This window comes from Budorcas taxicolor, chromosome 22 (assembly GCF_023091745.1).
Source record: "Budorcas taxicolor isolate Tak-1 chromosome 22, Takin1.1, whole genome shotgun sequence".
Taxonomy (NCBI): domain Eukaryota; kingdom Metazoa; phylum Chordata; class Mammalia; order Artiodactyla; family Bovidae; genus Budorcas; species Budorcas taxicolor.
In genome coordinates this window covers 51072058-51094028 of record NC_068931.1, presented here as the reverse complement: position 1 = coordinate 51094028, position 21971 = coordinate 51072058, and the positions used below count along the sequence as shown (strand labels likewise).

Genomic DNA, 21971 nt, shown 5'->3' with positions numbered 1-21971 from the left:
GCAGTGATTTACTATCATTATCTTTGTATAACAGGGGTAGTATACTATAAAAAATGAGATACGACTATATCCCACAAAAGAACCTACCCCCTGGAAAATAAAGGCAACAACACCATTTTGGATTTAAGGATTTCCCTTTGATAATGCACTGAAAGGCACTAGACAAAAGTGGAAGGGACTTCATACTGGATTATAAAGGTACATACTGGGTTCAACTCTCACTCAGTTCTCACCGAAATTCAACATTCTGAGCATTTTTGAGATATGAACTAGCTAGAGAAAACCCACCCAGAACCCTATCCTCATAACAATCAGATTCCAAGAAATGTGGAAACTATTCTACTCTTAAAACAGCCATAAAATCTTAAACCTAGTGGTTCTTTTAGTCTTACTCATCAAAGATGACTACCTCTAAGAAATGTAAATACTGTTCAACAACTAAGACCCTCAGAAATAACTGATTATAATATACTAAATGTTTTCTTAAAAGCATGTGACTGGACCTAGGCACAAATATAAAGCAATTAATAACTAGAAGTACTTCTATGTACTTGTAGGATTTTTATGGCTCTTTGCAAAAAGCAACCAAGGTGGGTGGCCTGGCCTCAAAGACAGACTACTCAGCAAATATTTTCCACAATACTTCCCCCAGATGATTAAACACGCACACTTTCTTTAAAGTAGAAAAGGAGGCAATGTATTATATCATAGCATGCTTATAGTTCTAATCAAATAAACTCAGTTTTTAAAGTCTGTTACTCTAAAACTCTCTCCACTCGCTCCTACTCTTCATTCACAGTGAAACAGACCTAAAGTCAAAAATTCTAGAGAATGAAGATACCTTTTTAGAAAATCTGCCAATAAAGTGTAAAATCACCACATTTTTACAGGTTAGAACTAGGTCTTTAACAGAAGTGTTCATAAGAACTCAAGAGTATAAATGAGTTGGTAGAAATGTTATTTTAAAAAACAAAAGACGTGTAGCTTGGATCAAGATATGTTTAAATCACAGAAATAAGCAAACTCAGTGGTTTCTAGGATGGTCTTATTAAGAAGACCTAAGCAAGGAAGTAGAAGACTTGTTGCTTTAAGCTGACATAAGGATGACTATCATGCGTAAGTATTTCTCATGTCTCAAACTTGTAACACACCTGAAATAATCTTATTACACTAAGAAAGGCCCTCCATGAAAAAAGCAAAAACACCTGAAAGATAATCTTTGATTTTATTTCACACTATTTATCCTGTAGACAACCTATTTATCTTACAATCAGGCCTAGCTTTGCTACAGTAAAATAAAAGTGAAAAAAATAACCAACCCTACACTTGATACGTAATGTCCATGGGGAGTCCTAGTAGAGTGGGAGGAGAAAACCAAAGCTGCCCAATAGTACTAGCTGTTGCCTGTCATTTACTAGAAGGTGTCTCACCACTAAGGTTGGACTCAAAAGTGGAAAAGAAAAAAAAAGTTAAAAATCAAACCTAGAATTCAACTTTGCATGTTGAGATTCAGTTTTATTTATGCTACTAGCTAAGTAAAAAGCATACATATTGTGTCTGTGGTACAGTCAATACATTTGCAACTTTTCTACTTAAACTTTCTATACAAAGTCACTGCCAAATTGATATGATCATTGATGGCAAAGGGCTTAGAATAACCAAAAGGTATAAAAAAGTTTGCAGTCTTGCCCCAAGATACAAAAACTGAATTTTAAACACTGTCATAACATACATGATTTAAACAGTATATGAAAAAAAAAAAAAATCACACATCAAATCAAGTACAAAAATATCCAAACTACCTATCAATGAATGGTAATGTTTCTATTATTCTGCACAGTACTTAACACAGAATTTAGCAGTTTCCAAAATACTCATTATTTAGCTTAGCATTGCCACTTGTGCAGAATGGTAAGATATTAGATGGAGTGACACTGCTTTTAGTGTTTTAAAAAATATAAAATCTTTCCCTATGTTAAGGAAGGAAAGAAATTCCTCTTCTAGGCTCCTTAGTAACCAACCCTGTGCCTAGAAATACAGAATATGTCTACTGTTTAACAGGGCAAAAGTATGTTTATTGATAAATAGTTATCCAACAAAAATAACAAATGTAATTTTAAATGATACTCCTTTGTCTGGTAATTTTAAGGAATTCTCAATATACACAGATTAGTGTTTTGCCTTGGCAAAAGAAAAATTGAGTCGCAAGACAATCTGAGTTAAAATCATTTTCACTAGTTTAACTTGAAAAAAAATATTTTGGATAAAAGGTTATAATACACTACTATCTTTTTTAAACACAGAGTAAAGTTGCTCTTGGTAAAATTAACTCACCCACATGGCACAATATTTCGGAGTAAAGTATGTTCAACAGTAACAACTCACACACAAGGTAACATAGGTGAATTAACTTTGAGAACTTCTCTGCCTTTAAAATCAGCAATATTAAATTTATTCTGTAGAATAACACACATATAGATGTTCTGCATATAAAAGGCTCTAAAACATTTCAAAGGGCTAAATTTTCCAGCATTGGAATGATTCCTTCAAACATAACTGGTGAAGATTTAATAAGAATGTATTTGTCCCAATCTTCAAGCTCTGAGCCATGCCTGAAAAGTTCTAAGTAGGAAAAAGAAAATTGTTTTAATCCAGTTTCTGTCTGCTAGGAGCAAGGCAGCAAACACATTTTCCAACCCTTTATGAAAAGATAAAGCAGAACAAAAGTGAAATATATCTTCAGGTTATAAACAGGATTGCATCTTATAGTCCACCATCCTGATAATGGTAAGGGCCCCAACGTTAAGTTAAAAGACCTCAGTCTAAAGGCTGTGGGTCGGCAATAGGCATGGTGTGAAGGACTTCATCGAGGAGCTGGAGGGCCCGGTGTAAGTGAATCTCAATCCAACAAGGTGTTTCCTTGATGCTCTGTCTTGGGTAATCAGGTCCCCAGCCTTTCACAAAACTCATCCTGAGTATGCATAAACGACGGAGGTCATCCACACCGATTCCGGCAGCAGCTGACAAACCTAACAGAAAAGATTTGGAAGACGTCAGCGGGATAGGCTGACCCCTTCCCATCCCCCCTAAATCTTACATTAACAAGGTGACCAGCTTTCTTTACTGCATTCTCCCCAACACAAGACTTCTCTGCCAAAGTGCCAAAAAGTAAGTACAGATCTATACTTTGTCAACAGGGACTGAAAACTTTTGGTTAAGACAATGTATATTCCACATGGGTCTTCTAGCTACCATTAACTATAAATTACCACAATCCACCAACACCCCATCTGTTTTTTCTCTTTAGAAGTGGAGGTGAAGGGATAAGAAATAACTTGTTTTTAAGAGGCAGTGCATGTCTACACGTTGGTTCTAAGAACTTTACTGTCTAAACTGTCTAGTTCAGGGTAAAACATGACTAACAATGAGACAGAATATAGTCCTGGTTCCACTAAGACTTCTTGGATGAGCTAGATGATGTCTGTCTCTCAGTTTCACAATGTAACAGAGACAGTATGTAATTACTCAATTGGGGGGGCCGGGGGCAGTAGATGAAAAGGAAAAATTTATTAACAGCTCTGGATTCTTCAGTAAAAGCATATGTGTAACATCAAAACTAGCAAATTAATGGTTTAGATGCCCAAATTTAAAAAAAAAAAAATCAAATTCTATAAATGAGTATGCCTTATCTACCTCGAAATTGTAAACTCCTGAGCATAAATCACAACGGAGACTCTGCATCTAATTCTCCAGTCAGAACATACAGTCATATAGTCAATCTGCATTCATGAATATTACAATGAAACTACTGGGAGGAATTTGCATGTACTGTAGAGAAACCTGCAGGGCCACTGCAGTTTTCTTAGCCAGTGTGATTTGCTTACCACACTGAAGAGGTTAAGAACAGGGGTTGAATGAATCACTAGTTATGCCTTCAGACGTGGAAGATGGGTGCCACGTGTTTCCATCATAAAAGTCTATAGTCAGGAGTTTAACTCTGCAGTAAAAAATTCCCCATCAGTGTGAAACCTGGCACACAGTTCAATTTTACCCTAAAATTAAAAAAAAGTCTACAAGTTATCCAAACGCCACTGTCACTTGGTTTTCTCTCCATGCTTAGTACACTTTAGAAAAAAAACTTGGAGAGACGCCTAATTCTGAAACTGAAATATGCTTTCCTTCTAGAATAAAGCAAAGCACATCGGTGATTACAACCCACCCTGGCTGGTGAGGCAAGAATTAAAAGCATCAACAAAAATAGGCGAGACTGATCAATATAACAATAACAACCCCCTGTCGTCTTCATCCCACAGTCCCTTTTTTGATACAAAAAGAATGAATACAGGGCTGTAAACGAAGGGCAACTATTACAGACGAACAGGTTTTTTTATTTTTTATTTTTGTACAAATTCAACAAACGTTATTATCCCAGTAAAAAGAACTTCACTTTCTATTACTGGTTAAATTAACTAATTAACTGAGTCAATCAAGATAAAGCACCAACTACTACACTTGAAAGACAAAAAAAGTCAAAAGCATACTTACTGATGGCTGGGGCTATTCCACCTACTGACCCTGGGCCCGGGATGTTTCCCGCCACGGCCGCCGCCTGGGCAGCCGCTGCAGCTTGTGCCGTGGCTGCCTGCTGCTGCATCTGGCGGTGACACTGACGCAGATCAAAGACCTTGAAACAAACACTAAGTGTAAGTTTCACGCCATGCGCCCAGCAGAAACAGTCCATATATCAAAAACCAATGCACAACCTATTTAAAACTCACAGCTTGATTTAGCTCTCAGCATTAAAGAATTGTTTATTTTTTTATGTAGATGGTAAGTTCTTAGAAAAGCCGGCTTGAATAAAGCTCACTATTTGGACAGTTCTGGTTGCCACAGTCCTCTGTACCCTTTATCTGAGTTCAGTGTGGGTCAGCCATTCCTGCCTTTGTGAAAAACCACACCGCTATGTAAAACGAAGTTAAGAAATCATCCCACCCTTTCATAACTAAATGAAGAGTCTTCTGTAGGTTGAATTGACAGCCTAGGTCATATGGTCAGCTTCTTTTCTTTATCATTCTAACTATTTGGAGGAATGAATAAAAGGCATTGTCACTATGTAACAAAACAAGGGCATATCTCAGAGATGCACAGAAGCAATCTAACAGGATATTTAGGTCTTGTTTAAATACTTTAGAAACAAAAGAGTAAGAATTGATCATGTAGATGTAAAATCTTAACAATTACTGAATCTCAGTGATGGATATATGGGACTCCATTAACTAGTTTCTCATTAATTTTAAAAATGCTCATGATTTTTTAAAAATTGCTTAGCTCTGAATCCTATCATTGATATCTGCTACTTACATGGGTTAAATTTCTTAACCTTTCTTAAGCCTCAACTTTCTTATCTATAAAATGGGAATGCTAAGTATGCAATGCTTTTTCATATTATTGTAAACTTGGCATAGTATATTGTAAGCTCTCAGTAAATGTTATTTATTATTTTTTATTTTGTTTTTGGTCTCCCAGGTAGCCACCAACCTTGCAAGAAGAGTTAAGAAGCTTATAAGTAATTTCAATGCTTTTTACCAGCCATACCAAGGGCTGGCGTTTTTTTAAAGCACTGGAAGGCGACACAAGTAGAGTGGTCACCTTGAGAAGTTAGTTGTAGGAAAGGAAGACAAGGACAGTGTAGAAGCAAGACTGCTCAACGCACATTTTAAACAGCATTTTAATTTCTGAACCATGTGACTATATTCCTTCAACAAAAGTAAAGTACAATTTAAAACAATCCAAACATGCACAAAACCCAAATATGAGTGAGCATAATTATCTTTGACAATAAAAGCAATCGAAGAATGTGTAACACAGAACTTTATCAGATAAAGCACAGGTTTGAAACCCAAGCCAGTAATTTTCAGATTCCTGAAAAAATTCCGTTTGTCTTTAGTCACAGTCTTTACATGAACCATAAGAGCATACAACAATAATAAACAAAAGAATCCTCTCCAAACAGCAAACCAAATCCCTACTTACTTATTTTTCTACTCAGTGCCTATCTTCCAGCATCAACGATGGACAAAACTTAGACTCTCTCAGTCTCTGGATCGAAGTTTGTCAAATATGGATGTATTTATTACCTAACCAAGCTACTAGTCCTAAAAGGGACAGGAAGCATGGCAAAGGTCTGGAAATCAGAAATCCCACAATACCCAGAACAAAAACCGCTGTTTTTTCAAGAGTCCATTAGAGTCTGAACTTTTCCACTGTGCTCTAACCTCTTAGAATGCCTTACCCAGCACAGCACACAAAATAGGGATGCAAATATCTGAAAAGCCAATTAGCTCCACAATGACTTTTTTTAAAAAGAAGGAAATTGACAAACTTTATCTTTTAGAGCAATTTTAGGTTTTCTCTATTTCTCTGCAGGTAACACCCTCTCCCACTGCCACATCCCACACCACAGAGGCACGACTGTTACCAATGAGCCTACAGTGACACAACATTATCACCAAAAGTCACAGTTTACATTAGGTCTCACTCTTGGTTTTATGATTCTACGGGTTTAGACAAATGTATAGTGATATGTGGGCTTCCCAGGTGGCTCAGATGGTAAAGAAGCTGCTTGCAATGCAGGAGACTCAGGTATGAACCTTGGGTCAGGAAGATCCCTCGGTGAAGAGAATGGCAACCCACTCCAGTATTCCTGCCTGGAGAATTCCATGGACAGATGAACCTGGTGGGCTAGAGTCCATGGGGTTGCAAAGTACACACACACACACGCACACACGCGCGCGCACACACACACACATGAACCTGGTGGGCTAGAGTCCATGGGGTTGCAAAGTACACGCACACACGCGCGCACACGCGCGCGCACACACACACATGAACCTGGTGGGCTAGAGTCCATGGGGTTGCAAAGTGCACACACACACACACACACACACACACACACACACACACACACACACCCCTAAAAGTGCTCTGAGCACTGCCTATCCATCCATTTTTTCCCTCCTCTCTATGCCTGGAAACAACTCATCTTCTCACTGTCTTCACTGTTTTACCTCTTTCAGAATGTCAATTAGCTGGTGGGGTCAGTTTTCTGGACTTTGGCCATTCTTCAAGCATGCAGTGGTGTCCCAGTGCTGTTTTAATTCACAATTCCTTAATGGCATATGAAACTGAACATCTATTCATATGCTTACTTGCTATCATTATATCCTCTTTCCTGAAGCAATGATTTGGGTCTTTTGCCCCTTTTTTAATTAGGTTGTTTGTTTTCTTACTGCTGAGTATTTTCTATATTTTTGATAACCGTCCTTTATCAGATGTGTCTTTTGCAAATATATTCTCCCAGTCTGTGGCTAATCTTCTCATTCTCTTGACACCATTTTTCATGGAGCAAACAGTTTAAATCTTAATGAAGTCTAGTCTATCAACTGTTTCTTTCATGGATTCTGCCTTTAATGTTATGTCTAAAAAGTCATCGCCATACCCCAGGTCATGTACATTTTCTCCTATATTATCCTCTAGGAGTTTTACATTTTACATTTAGGTTAAGTACAACCACTGAAAAAAAATTTTTTTAACCATCATTAACCCAGTATGGCCCATATATAATCTTATATATTCCCTCCCTGGGAGGAGGGAATACAACTTACTTATAATTTCCTGGGTTCAAACACGTTCTCAACATACCCCCACCTCCACCAAGAGTAATTAAAAATTAACCAAGAGATCTTCAGACACGGGTTCTTTACAATATGTTACAAACAATCATAATTACGACAGTCTTTAGATCTACGCTAACACCAGGTGCACATATCACAGGTAACCACAAAGACGAAACTTTAAAACACTGACTCTTATCTACAGATGTAGTAAACATGATTCATTAAGCACCTCAGCAAATCTCCTTTCCACATGGGTTATTTCTGTAATTAACAGCACTCACACCAAAAGACGTAACTGTTCACTACACTGCTAAACTGAAACCCGGGGTGCCTCCTCACTGTGCACTGTCTATACCATAACAGGTTTCATCTGTTATACTGGATGATAAAATTAAGGCTTTCACTGAAAAGGAAACGTCTTCCTTTCAGAATCTGAGCTATTGATAAAGACAAGTCAAAGTAACCAAAGGTTTTAAATATTCTTTTTGGCTCAGATCCAAACGATACTCCCGATCTCCACCCCTGGTTAATCAACAATTTACCTCCGATTTCATCTGTTTAAACATATTTCCTTACTCTCATCTAAGTTTATTACAAACCCATTACTTAACAAAAGTGTCTTATAAAGATCACTGTCAACACCTTCAGGATATTCTCTTTCAACCAGGAGTCAAATTTTGGCATTCTTTTTTCAAAAGGCTCAATTATACTATACTGCTTATATCAACACCAAGAAACGGTAATCCAAGAAGAGAAACAGGTCACTGTGTTGATGGTATACTGGGCATCTGAACAGAAGATTGCACTAAAGACCTGCTAAGTTATCTGACCTGGGGATGTAAGAGTCATGATATCTAGTGACTGGGAATAAATTTAAGTGGATCATAATAACCTTCAACCTAGTCCAGTTGTGATTTAGAAGCACTGCCTGACCCCTGTCCCTTACATATGTGTGCAACAACAAACCTGACTCAGCGTCAGAGAATGCAAATCAAAACCCACCATACATGAGATACCACATCACATGCCCTTAGGAAGGCTAACAAGGAAAAGACAGATAATAATGAGTATTCATGAAACTGTAAAGAAATCAGAAATTTCATACACTGCTGCTGGAAATATCAAATGGTACAGCCACTTTGGAAAACAGTTTGGTAGTCTCTTAAAAAGTTACACATAGTTACTTTATGATCCAGAAATTCCACTCCTTGGTATTTGTAAGAGGAATGAAGATATACATTCACACAAAAATCTGTACATGAATGTTCACAGTGGTATTATTCATAATACAGCTAAAACTCAGATGTCCATCAACTGATGAACGAATAAACAAAATGCAATGTTTGGAATGTTATTCAGCCCTAAAAAGAATGAAGTACAGATATATGTTACATGAATGAAGCTTGAAAACATTACACTTAGTGAAAGAAGTCCCAGAAGACCAAACTGGATGATTCCATTTACAAAAACTGTTCTGAGTAGGCAAATCTATAGAGAGAAAAAGTAGATTAGTAGCTGGCTAGGGCTGGAGGGTACAGGAGGTTGGGAGGTAGCGCATAAGGGGTGCAAGATTTCTTTCTAGGGAAATGAAAATGTTCTAAAACTGACTGTGGTGAAGGTTGTAGCTCTGTGAATATACTAAAAATCACTGTACTGTACACTTCTAATGGGAGAATTCTATGGTATATGAATTATCTCTGTATCTCGATAAAGCTCTTAACCTGAGTGTCCAGTGTTTAAGCAACACAAACAGAACAGATCTTACTTTTCAAAGCAAAAGAGCAATGACACTTAAAAAGAATTCAAACATCTGCTCCATTTAAAGCTTGTAAAATGCCATTTCATTACATCAAATTTTCATAAATGTAAGGTGACTGCTATGTCATGAGAGAAGTAGGGAAAAAAAATCAGTATCATAGAAGAAAAAAACAAATGCAATTTAGTCCTAGCTTCTTACATTTATAAAATGAAAGAACGGCTCTCCAAACCTATGTTTTCCTCATTTTAACTGAAAAGAGAAAAAATATGTTTATGTATATGTGTGTGATTGGGCCTGGGCTGGATTCCCCCATGTAAAGGCACTCTTTCCACGGGTTCATATATATGCACTCACCCCAGTAACATCACCTCTAATAAAAGTCAACATGACAATCTAAAATACGAAAATACAGATCCTTTAGGTGACTGGTGCCCCCTAAATTAGTAAGTGAAGAAAATGCCAATGGCCAGATTTAGGATATACTTGAATCTCCTTCTGGCTAATAAGACTCTTCTAAAGAATAATATACTTAATAAACAGTAAATTAAAAATAATTATTTTAAAATCTTAGTTAATGAAACAAAATTGGGATTTCTTTTACTCCAAGAAAATGTACCAGAGGATAATTTATTTATTGTTCAAGGCAAAAGTCTGAGTTTTCTATTAAAATCTATCCACAATATACTGGTTTATCAAGTGATGACAAGTCTTATATTAGGAGAACTTTTCAAGCACCATTTGTACCAGAATAGAGATATTACATTATTTGACAATCCTAGAAATTACATTATACAAGATACTACATTTTTAAAGCCTAAATGTTTTAAATACTACCTCATATCTGATAAGTTCATCATTACTGTCTGGCACAAAGTATATATTCAACACTGTGGCCCTCTGTCCATCGACTTCTAATTGCACAAATAATCTAGCGACTTCTAGTCAAGATGGACACAAAGGTACAAAACACATTAAAAGGCTAAAAACAACTATTAAAAATAAGTATCTTCCAAACCAATCATAAAATTCACATGGAAATCCAAGGGGCTGGCAATAGCCAAAAGAATCCTGAAAAATAACAAAGCTGGAGGGCTAACACTCACTCGCCAATTTCAAAACTCCCTACAAAAGCTACAGCAATCAAGACAGGGTAGTGCTGTCCCAAGGACAGATATATAGATCAATGAAATAAACTGATGACCCAGAAATAAATCTTTACCATTTAAGGTCAACTGAATTTTCAACAAGAGTGTCAAGATAATTCAGTAAGGGGAAAAAAAAAAACAGTCTTTTAAATAAATGGTCACTCAAACAACTGGTTCTCATGACGAAAAACAAGAGTGGCACACACAAAAATGCACTCAGAATGGATCACAGACCCCAATGCAAGACCTAAAACTATAAAATGCTCAGAAGCAAACACAGGTGTAAACCTTCATAACCTTGGATGAGACAACAGTTTCTTAGACATGTCACAAAAAACACAAGCAACCGAAGAATAGACTACAAGAAAATTTAAAACTTTTGTGCTGCAAATCATTACGAAAAGAGTGAAAGACGAGACAAAGAATGGAAAAAAATATCTGCAAATCAAGTATCTGATACAGGACTGATACCCAGAATATGCAAAGAACTCTCACAACAATAATAAAAAGACTAAAAAACCCAATTAAAAAATGGGAAAAGATGGGAACAGACCTTCTCCAAAGAAGATACACAAATGGTCAAAAAAGAAGTGCAAATGTTATTAGCAGCTTGGGAAATGCAAATCAAAACCACAATGAGGTAGATACCACTTTGCATCCAATAGGACGGCTAAAATAAAAAAGACAGATAATAACAAGCGTTGATGAATATATAGAGAAACTGCAGCCCTCCATGTACATTGCTGGTGGAAAGGTAAAAGGGCACCGTCATTTACAAAATGAGTCTGGCAGTCCCTCAAGTAGACAGACATAGGAGTTATCTTTTGATTCAGGAATTCCACCCCTAGGTATACATTCAGGAAGATAGAAACATACATCTACCTAAAAACTTGTACATGAATATTCACAGCTGCATCATTCATAATATTAGCCAAAAAAAAGTATAGCAACAACCCGTGGATCCATTAACTGATTATGGATAAACATAATCCCCAGTGGACAGCAGGGTCTAAAGACAGAAGGTACTTAAGATACCAGCACCAAACAGAAGGTGTACAGGACAGGAAGTGACATGGAAAGAGAAAATAGGCAGGCTCTAAGAGGGCTGCACTGGTTACCTGACCACGAATCAAGTGCTAGTAAAACAGTCTGACAGTTAATTCAGAAATGCATCTAGGAACAAAATTCTTGTCCAGGGCACAGGTAAACATCAGAGAAATCTATGCAACAGGATTTAGGCCCTGAGCATACCTGGGGATTTTAACTCAATTTTCTCAAGGAACAAAATTCTTCTACCTTGTAAATATAAGAATTGGTTCTGAGATGTGTATCTCAGTGCGTGCCAGACTAAGGCAGAACTGCCCTACAGGGAGAAACAATGACAAGGAGGAAAAAACAAAACCTCTTGAGACAAACTTGCCAACAAATACTAAACAGATTATAAAGTATACGGGGAAATCCAGCACCACTCAAAAATAATAACGAAGCACAAATAACTAAAATTCCTTGAGGAAAAATTAGAAAATGCGAATAAAGATAATTCTATTTGTGTGCTAAGCAATTTCCTAAGAACTAAGTAATGAGAGTTAAATCCACTAACTTACAACTGCTTTTTAACTAACCTTAAAGACACTTAGGACTTTAAAAAAACGTGGAAAATCTAAGTTAGAAATATAGGACTTCCCTAGTGGTCCAGGGGTTAAGAATCCACCATGTAATGCTGGGAACACTGGTTGGATCCCTGGTCCAGGAAGATCCCACATGCCATGGGACAACAAAGCCTGTGTGCCACAGCTACTGAATCTGTGCTCAGAGCCCGGGAGCCGGACCTACTGAGCCTGTGTGCTCTAACAACTGAGGCCCGCCCGGTCAGGGCCTGCGCCCCGCAACGAGAGAAGCCGCCACGATGAGAAGCCTGCACACTGCACCTGGAGAGCAGCCCCGCTCCCCACAATGAGAGAAAGCAGCGTGCAGCAACAAAGACCCAGCACAGTCAAATAAATGCAGAAAGTTTTCTTTATTGAAAAGAAAAGTAAATGTTTTTGTTTTCTTTAAAGAAATATATTCAGGCTATCTAATTACAACTATCTTTCTCTTTCAAAAACAGTGTATGTTATAAATTAAAACTGAAATGGGTTGAACATGGATTAATGAAAAATACCTCAGGTTTAATTTGCAAAATGATATAGCAAATAAAACTCATTCAAAGAACAAAATAACCTTTATAAAACATAGTTTTGAAGAATTTTTCATTTCTCAGTTAAGTCAAAAAGCTTCTACTTTTAGAATTTTCTTCCATAAAATCCTGAAGATTGGCTAAGACAAACTTTCAGAGGCTGATTTTTACATATTTTAAACATCAAAGGAACACAAATTTGGAGGTTTCACTCAGTATTTCCAAGAACTTGTGTATTTCTCTAAAACATTTAACGAATTTGCTAATACAAACATAATTTCTTTAATACATAAGACATTTTTACATTTCTCCCACATCCATCTCAATTCCTTAAATAACAAATAGAGCTTTCCATATCTAAAATGTTTGGGTAAAATTACAACTAACCTTTATATATGCACTTGGGTAGATCTTATGAACAGCATCTCCAGGTGCACGCCCAGCTTCTCTGTCTAAGTAGTAGCTCTGTACAAAGACTGCGTGGTCACTAAGGCACCTGACCCAAACATCACCTTCACCTTTACATTCCAACTGCACACCTTTGCCTATGTGCAACCTTCGGAAGAAAAAGTGATAGGTATTTAAAAATAAATTTTAGTTCAGACTATACAGCACACCCAATACTGAAAATTTTAAAATAAAGGACATTGTATTTTGGTTATAAACCACAGCCAAAAGATAGATAGCCACTGTTAACATTTTTCTGTTTCTTTTTTTTAGTATCCTAGTCACATGTAATAATGATGAGCATTCACATAATGCTTATTATGTGTAAGAAATATTTAATATAAATTCTCATTTAACCTTCACATTCAATTAAAATTAATTTTACAATTCAGTTAATCATATGAACCAAATTTTAAATGCTCAATAGCTATGTGTGGCCAGTAGTTACTACACTGGACAACACAGGTAAACCACTTCCTTCATCACAGAAAATTCTACTAGACAGACTGGCTTGGAGAGTATATAATTTGCCAAAGGCACACCAATAGTGATAGAGTCAAGATTGTCTGTTTATACACAAACATATTTCCTTAAAGAGTTGACATCACACAATACGTAAAATTGTGTAAGTTTTCCTGTAATATTTCATAAGTATTTACATTTGATTATATAAACTTTTTATATTTTAATGACTGTATAAAAACAAAGGTTATTAAAATTTACTTAAGCATTTTTCCTTTTTTATCAGTCTTTCATTATAAATAACACTTGCAGAAACATGTCTTTATTTTATGTTATTTCCTTTCGGTAAATTTGTAGAAATACTATACAATCAGAGGAAACAAAAACTAGTTTTCAAACTGGGTTCCATAGGGTCCAGTTACTATTCAAAACATAGAAACCTCATGAACTTTTAAAAAGAGACTGCATTTTATCAAATAACAAACATCTACACTTAAAATGAAATGCTTACAAGTTCTAAATGTTTAAGATCATCTTTATTCCTTTATATTCAAAAACATAACCTACACTGAAAAATATAGCTTCAAATAGAAGTTCAGTTTTTAAAATGAACTAACTATACTGCAATACCTTGCTCTCTCAATGGCTTCTGTCCTGTGGACATTGGAGAGTTGACCCAAGCAAAAGCGATCTCCTCCAGAAGGGTCTACATATCCGTCGACAGTAACAATAGGACAGCTTGAAGGAACCTTAAATGTCTCTCCTACTTGAACATCCATCTCAAAGTAAGCAATGGAACACCAATACTCAGGAGCTACAGGAGACAAATGGGAGAAGACAGTCACTCGTGTGAGAAAGGTACAAGGCTCTCACTTTCACTCCATACGACCAAGCTTTTCTTAAAGGCTAAGGGAAAGGGGAGAGCATCCAGAAGAACTGACAATGCATTACAAAGTAAGCACGGCAGGTCTTCTATTTTTCAGCTTATTACCCAGCATTCTTAAAGTTCAAAAAAATACCATTTTTAAAATCCAGAATTGTGTTCTTACTTCAAAGTACCCAATCAACAGGGAATTTAAAGAATGGAAACAATTAGAATCATAAAATCTTTACCATGATGTTTCATCTGACTCCACATAATATTTTCTATGTAGTCTGAACTTTAAAAAAAAAAAAACAAACAACACACAGATTCTAATACATATTTCAGAGAAGTGTTCTTCAGTAAATCAATCTATGGTATATGTTTATAGATCCAATGGCACCCCACTCCAGTACTCTTGCCTGGAAAATCCCATGGACGGAGGAGCCTGGTAGGCTGCAGTCCACGGGGTCGCGAAGAGTTGGACACGACTGAGCGACTTCACTTTGACTTTTCACTTTCATGCATTGGAGAAGGAAATGGCAACCCACTCCAGTATTCTTGCCTAGAGAATCCCAGGGATGGGGGAGCCTGGTGGGCTGCCATCTATGGGGTCGCACAGAGTCAGACACGACTGAAGCGACTTAGCAGCAGCAGCAGCAAATGAGAGAAAGGACATAACCAAGTTAGACATTCAAGGCTAGAGAGTCAAAGTTAATTACACTCCAACTACATAGCTTCTGAGGGCAGGAATTTTCAACTGTCTCTGGGATGAAAGGCCATTTGTTCCATCTGTATTTTTGGTGAAGTCCATTCGTAACTACTACAATTTTACCTTTGAGAATGTGTGTGGTGTATTCATTTAACAACAATAAGTGATTTTAAATAATTTTAAATGACTGGGGGGAAAGAAAGCCACTATCTGGTTTGGTATGTAAATATAGCTAACCAACTATTTCTAATTTTTGTTAGAATACAATTATTACATAGAGCCCACATACATGGAAATTATTTGATTTTCCTTTTTGAAATAACAAGTATTTATGGGGTACATGGGAATTGCTGTAGGTACTACATACACAGCAGTGAACAAGGCAGCTACTGGTAGCTACTGTCCTATTTTCATGGAGGTGCAGCAGACAAATAAGTGAATAAATTAGCAAGCTAACTCAGGTAATGACAAACACTATGAAGAAAATTAAAAAGGGTATGGGACAGAAGAGTGGGCAGGTCCTTCAAACTAGACATTAGGGGTACACCCTACCTGAAGAAGTCAGACCTGAAAGACCATGTATCTATGCGGAGACTGCAAATGTAAATCTCAAGATGAAAGCAAATGCAAAAGTCTAGAGAGTAGATAGGAGTCTTGACACAAGGCAGGAAAAGACCGGTGCCACTAACGAGAGGATTAAAGTTTTCTATGATAAACCAATTATTTACCTGCATATTACTGTGCCATTTATGAACTTTGGCTGAACTAGAATATGAAGCAATAAAACTTTCAATATGAAAAGATACTCAGAATGACAAAAAAACAAAAGCATTTTTAAACCTACCAAAAGATCTTAAAATGAAATGTGATAAATGCTTAAAATGTATTAAAAACAAAGTTCTTATCAAGTCTATAAGTATCTAACTGCTTTTCAAAATGCTGTCAAGGAATAAAGTACTACCCAATCAAGTATTAATAAAAAAGACCACATGAAAACTGGGTGATTCAAGATCTGAGTAATGCAAATGTTCTGCCAAACAGAAGAGCCGACTAGTCACAAGCACTCCTTCAAACAGTCTTTATTATAACAACAGGAAAACTAGCAATATATTAAAGTGTTATCTTAAAAAGCTAGTTTTGAAATATTTATAAAGTGAAACTTTATAAATATTTATATAGTAAATATTTACTTTATAAGTAAAACTATTTATTAAAGGCATTATATTATGCTATAGACAAAGAAGCTTCATCAAACATTAACAGGTAGATACACTGGTTGAAGCTAAAACTAAAGAGGTAGTCTGCTGCTGCTGCTGCTGCTAAGTCGCTTCAGTCATGTCTGACTCTGTGCGACCCCATAGACGGCAGCCCACCAGGCTCCCCCGTCCCTGGGATTCTCCAGGCAAGAACACTGGAGTGGGTTGCCATTTCCTTTTCCAATGCATGACAGTGAAAAGTCAAAGTGAAGTCGCTCAGTCATGTCTGACCCTCAGCGACCCCGTGGACTGCAGCCTACCAGGCTCCTCTGTCCATGGGATTTTCCAGGCAACAGTACTGGAGTGGGGTGCCATTGTCTTCTCCGAAAGAGGTAGTCTAAGACAACATAAAAATTACCCAATGTTTTGCCAGCAAAAAACGGTAACAGCACTTAAAAAAGATCTTTAAATAATCAGCTCGAAGAGTAAATTTTGTTACAAGTAATATCCTGAAGTCATGAATGTTTTCAATGATACTTAAAAAAATGAGATCCAAGAACACGCATTTCCTAGTTCATACTAAAGAACACTATACACTATTTCAAGTAAAGTGCCATAGCAAGCAGTATTTTTCCCATGAGAGCCAGCTGAGGGGGAAAAAGAGAGTTGTATTTTCTTCATGTTTAAATAAGAAAAATATACTTTCATCATCATAAATTACAACATCTGCAACTACACTTAAACCTTACTTTATTATTTCCAAGTCACCAAAGGGATTTTTGTTTGCTTAATATTTCACACCATACATTTCCCAGTGGCTCAGCGGTAAAGAACCTTCCTGCCAATGCAGGAGACGTGGGTTTGATCCCTAGGTTGGGAAGATCCCCTGGAGAAGGGCATGGCAACCCACTCCAGTATTCTTGCCTGTAGAATCCCAGGAGCCTGGTGGGCTATGGTCCACGGGGTCGCAAAAAGATGGACAAAACTGAAGCAACTGAGCTCAATACGACAATGACACCATACAATAAAGCTTCATTTTGGCAGTTGTGAGGATCAAATGAAACTGACATCAGTTGTACCACAGACCAAGGATAAAAACAACCATCTAATTAACAGGATTATTAAGGCCCAGGAAAGCAAGAGGAAAGGGGTTACCTGTGAGGAGGGAGGGTGCTAGAGGCAACCTAAAAGGCAATCCAGAGAATCTGGCGGTGTGGGGGTATAAACTACCACAGGAAAACATCTTCTGGTCCACTCTAAACCTACTATACAACCAGAGGGAACATTCTTATTTTTAAAACAGGAGAAGGTAATAGGAAACACGCATTAAGCCTTTCTAGATCTCTCTGTGCTCTTTTGCTCCAAGAACCAAATGCCATACAGGTGACGAGCCTGCAGCCTCTCAAAGCTAACAGCAATAGCAAGACAGAATTTACTCAGCTCCAAGAGAGCATTCTTAATGTCCCAACTCACCTGAAAGGGAGAGAGACTGTTAGTGTATGCTGACGTAGCTATTTTTAGTTTCTTGTTCCTTAAATTAGTGAGGTTGAACTGGTCTCATGAAGTCTATGGGCTGCTCATCACTGACCAGGGGAAAGGTTTGGAAAGACTGACTTAACAACATGAATTTCTTTAACACTATATTAAAGACTCAGCTAAGTATTTTTTTGTAATGGGGAAATGTATTACAAAGCACCGCTTTATCAAAAAAATGTTGTTCAATTATAATAGAAATTATAAGCCTCCAAGGCATTATCTTTAATTTCTTAAACAAAAGTTATTCAAGAGAAAGTTAATCATTTGGTTAAAGAACCTAAGTGGCTCATTATGAATTTTACTTTTTGTTGTTTAGATCTGAATGAGATGTCCTGTGAGAATCTTTTATGAACACATAAAATCACTCTCTCAAACGGTAGTTCCAGAGTACTAGAATACAACCTGAATCTGAACTGTGAATTCTGTATCCATGTATCAATGACCAAAACCACCTCAAGACACTGAGGAAAACTCTTCACTTTAATCTGCAATCAATATTTAATGAGTATTATCTCAGTTTCATAGAAAAGGAAAAGAGCATAAGTCAAAAGAAATTAGAAATGAAAGATCAGCTTTTTCCAAAAATATTCTTCAACTTAGCCATCAAAGTCAAAGCACGTAACTCACCAAGCAGATGTCCTGTTTGAAACCCTTTACACCAAGGTAAAGACCAATACTAATTGGTCATTTCCCATTCTACTCATAAAACAGAAGCTTTAATGCCAGTGCAGGGTACTACAGATGTGTATCCTAGTAACTAATGAATGCTATTCCCTAATCACCAGCAGATGTTAAGTCTCAACATCAGCTCTACAATGAGAAAAATGAAGGAAATCCATCAAGAACCCAAAGCAACTGATGAATCCAAAATTGAACCCAAATAACTACCTCCATGCCACCGTTCCCGGCCCCACATCACTCCTCCAAGGCTGGTTCTGTTCAGAGACCTCATTACCCTTCCTCCCTAGACTGCCTATCACCAAGCCCTAGGAACAACAGAGACCCTCCAAGCTGCCGGGGCCACGCCTGATTCTCAGTGATGCTGCCTGAAACCAGCAAAATTCTCATTCTTAAGCCTCTATATTTTCCTGGCTTCTCACAATATATTTATTAACACAAAGTAAGATTCTGATACAATGATTCCATTTATGTAATTTCAAAAAGCGGTAAAACCAAACTACTAAACTGGATTGTCTAGGGATGCATTCATCATAAATGAAATACAAATCCATAAAAAGCAAGACAACAGTTACCTCCAAAGGAGGGGAGAAAAAGCCTTTGACTGAGGCAACGGGTAGGGTAGGGAGATTTCTGGTAGTGCTGCAATGTTTTAATTTTCAGTCTGGGTGCTGGTTACACAGGTGCTGGCTTCCACATTATTCATTAGACTATATCTATACTGGTTTTACGTACTTCTCTGTTTATTACATTTCTTAATTATAAATGTTTATAGAAAGGCAAGACCCCTTGACTCACAAAACAAACATTTAAAATCACAAAAATGTGCAAATAAGATCGGAAATCCACTAAAAAGGATAATTCAGTAAATATATATGGTTAAAAATGTATATATGTAACTACTAAATCATTGCTGTTGTTCAGTCACCAAGTCGTGTCTGACTGTTCGTGACCCCATGGACTATAGCACGCCAAGCTCCCCTGTCCTCCACCATCTCCTGGAGTTTGCTCAACTAGTTAAATACATGTTTAAGAAATACTTCTGTCCCGGCAGCAATGTTTTTCTCCTTATCAAAACAAACATTTGCCTCTAAAATCAGTAAAAGTTAATGAAAGTATCACATCTACTACTGGTGAGCTACAAATGGTTCTCATACTCTGATGTGATCACTAAAGCAACTTGGCCTTTTGACATAGAAATTCTTTAAATCTCCTAAACTGAAATATGAGACTAATTAAAGAATAAAGAGCCTACCCTTAATGCTTTAACAGCTAGAAGTCAGAACCAACAAAAAAATAGATAACTGAGCACTATTTAAGAAAATAATGTAGATCTATTTGAGGAACTATGAGTTACCCTTTAATTTGATCTTACGGTCACTATAATATTTTTTTAAATCTTCACTGAAAATAAATATGGAAATATTTATGTATCAAATGATTATATAGGATTTCTACCCTAATAACAGGTAAGGGTATGAAAAGTAGGTGAGAGTATGAAAGAAACAAGACTGGCCAGAAGTTAATAACAGCTAAAACTGAGGAATGAGAATTTTCTATACTGGTATTTTGTATATGTTGAAATTCTTCATAATTAAACAAAACTTTTCTAACTGGGGAAAAACTAAGGTGATGAATTGAAATTATGTATCTGCATCTTTCTAAGCAAAGAAAAACAGATACAATAGGACGGAGGAAGAAAAACAAATCAAAATCCTATGTTTCTGTTAAGAAGCCTTCATATTTTATTTCCAAACTTTGTTTTATTATGTTCAAAGTTGAAATCTATTGAGCTATTTAATCTACTATTTTGAACATAATTTAATGCAAATAGTTTCTAAATTCCAGTTAACCAGAGATTCCTGAACCTACCTAAGACAGATACAGTGAATTATTTTTCTGTTCCTCATCTACTTAAGATTCTCCCTGGCTTTTTAAGCTACAGTGTTACAGCTGTTCTATTTTGAAACTTGGTTTCTTCCACTGCACATTTATGTATCAAATGTCTGTCTTAAAACCAGAATTTTGGTACTTTATATTTTAGCCAAAAACACGAATCTTGTCATTTCTTTCAGACAGTTTAAAAAAATCAAACACGGACAGTTTATGTGTGATTATATCCATTATTCATAAACTGTTAATTAACTAATGCCATAACGAAATTGTACTTATTTGAAAAGTTATTCTGCAGTTATATTAAAATCTGTGTGCACATATGTCTCATTGTCATAAAGAAAAACTAACTGTAGGCAATTCATTTTGAAATACACTTACCAGGATGATTAGAAATAGGAGGCTGGAATGCAAGCTCATTGTGAACTGGTGGCCCTAAAGAAAAGACAGTAAAAAAAAAAAAAAATCCCATTTTTATTTATTAAAAGTTTTCCAGTGCCAAAAATTTTAATAAACCTTTAAATATAACTATTATACCTTAGGAATTGTTTAGATCAAGTTTATACAATGTCTAAGAACTTAAAAACTTGGTTTATTTTAAAATTGTAGTATGCAAATACTCTTGAATCACTTTTTTCTTGAATTGCTTTTATAGACATAATAGCCAACATTTTAATACCATATGCCAACTATTAATTTATAATAACTATACATACAAATAGCTTAAATATATGCAAACTTCAATGCAAATTAAGTAAATTATTCATGTAACATGTAACATGTAATACAGTATATTTCATACTGTAAGATATAATTATAATCCAAACTGTTAGATCCATTTTAAAATAAGTGTTTATGATTTATTAAATTAAGAATATTTACAAACTGGCAATAACTGAGAGATCATTATGTGTTACGACATTGTGTTAAACGAATCACATGAATTAATACATTTACTTCTTACAGCGTCCCTTGAGACATACACTACTATTAATTCCCTTAAGGCTTAGGGAGGTTAAATAACTAGCCAATGGTCACACAGGTAGTTAAGCATCCACACTCAGCACCCTTAACGACTATGCTGCCAGGCAGCCAGTAAAAGTTACACTCTCATAAGGCAAGGAAACATAGTAACATAACTATAAAAAAGCAAAGTACAATAACATATTCACAGTCTGATATCCTCCTCCCCCCAAATTAACACATATACCAATTATATGACTGGAAAGAAAAATGTGACAAAATATTAGGAGTAGATATCTCTGGGTAGTAGAATTCTGGATAATTTTTATTTTCTTATTCACTCCTCTGTGTTATTTTCCAAGTTTCCTTTGGTACTACTACTCTTATAATGGAGGAAAAGGGTTTAATATATATGAAAGATTTATACTCTTGATTTTATTAAGCCAAATGAACAATGTTCCTATTC

At 36.3% G+C, this 21971-nt stretch overlaps 1 protein-coding gene across 1 annotated transcript in view; it reads right to left on the bottom strand.

Annotated features, from left to right (window-relative positions):
• Positions 1–963: 963 nt before the first annotated feature.
• SMAD4 (SMAD family member 4) overlaps positions 964–21971 on the bottom strand; it is a 51825-nt gene continuing 30817 nt past the window's right edge. Inside the window, exons 8-12 of the mRNA XM_052660261.1 lie at positions 20924–20977; positions 14296–14479; positions 13144–13312; positions 4546–4684; positions 964–3029 (exon numbers count right to left, since the gene is read on the bottom strand). Of these exons, the coding sequence (XP_052516221.1) occupies positions 2818–3029; positions 4546–4684; positions 13144–13312; positions 14296–14479; positions 20924–20977 (758 nt within the window). The 3' untranslated portion in view covers positions 964–2817. The remainder of the gene's footprint in view (positions 3030–4545; positions 4685–13143; positions 13313–14295; positions 14480–20923; positions 20978–21971) is intronic.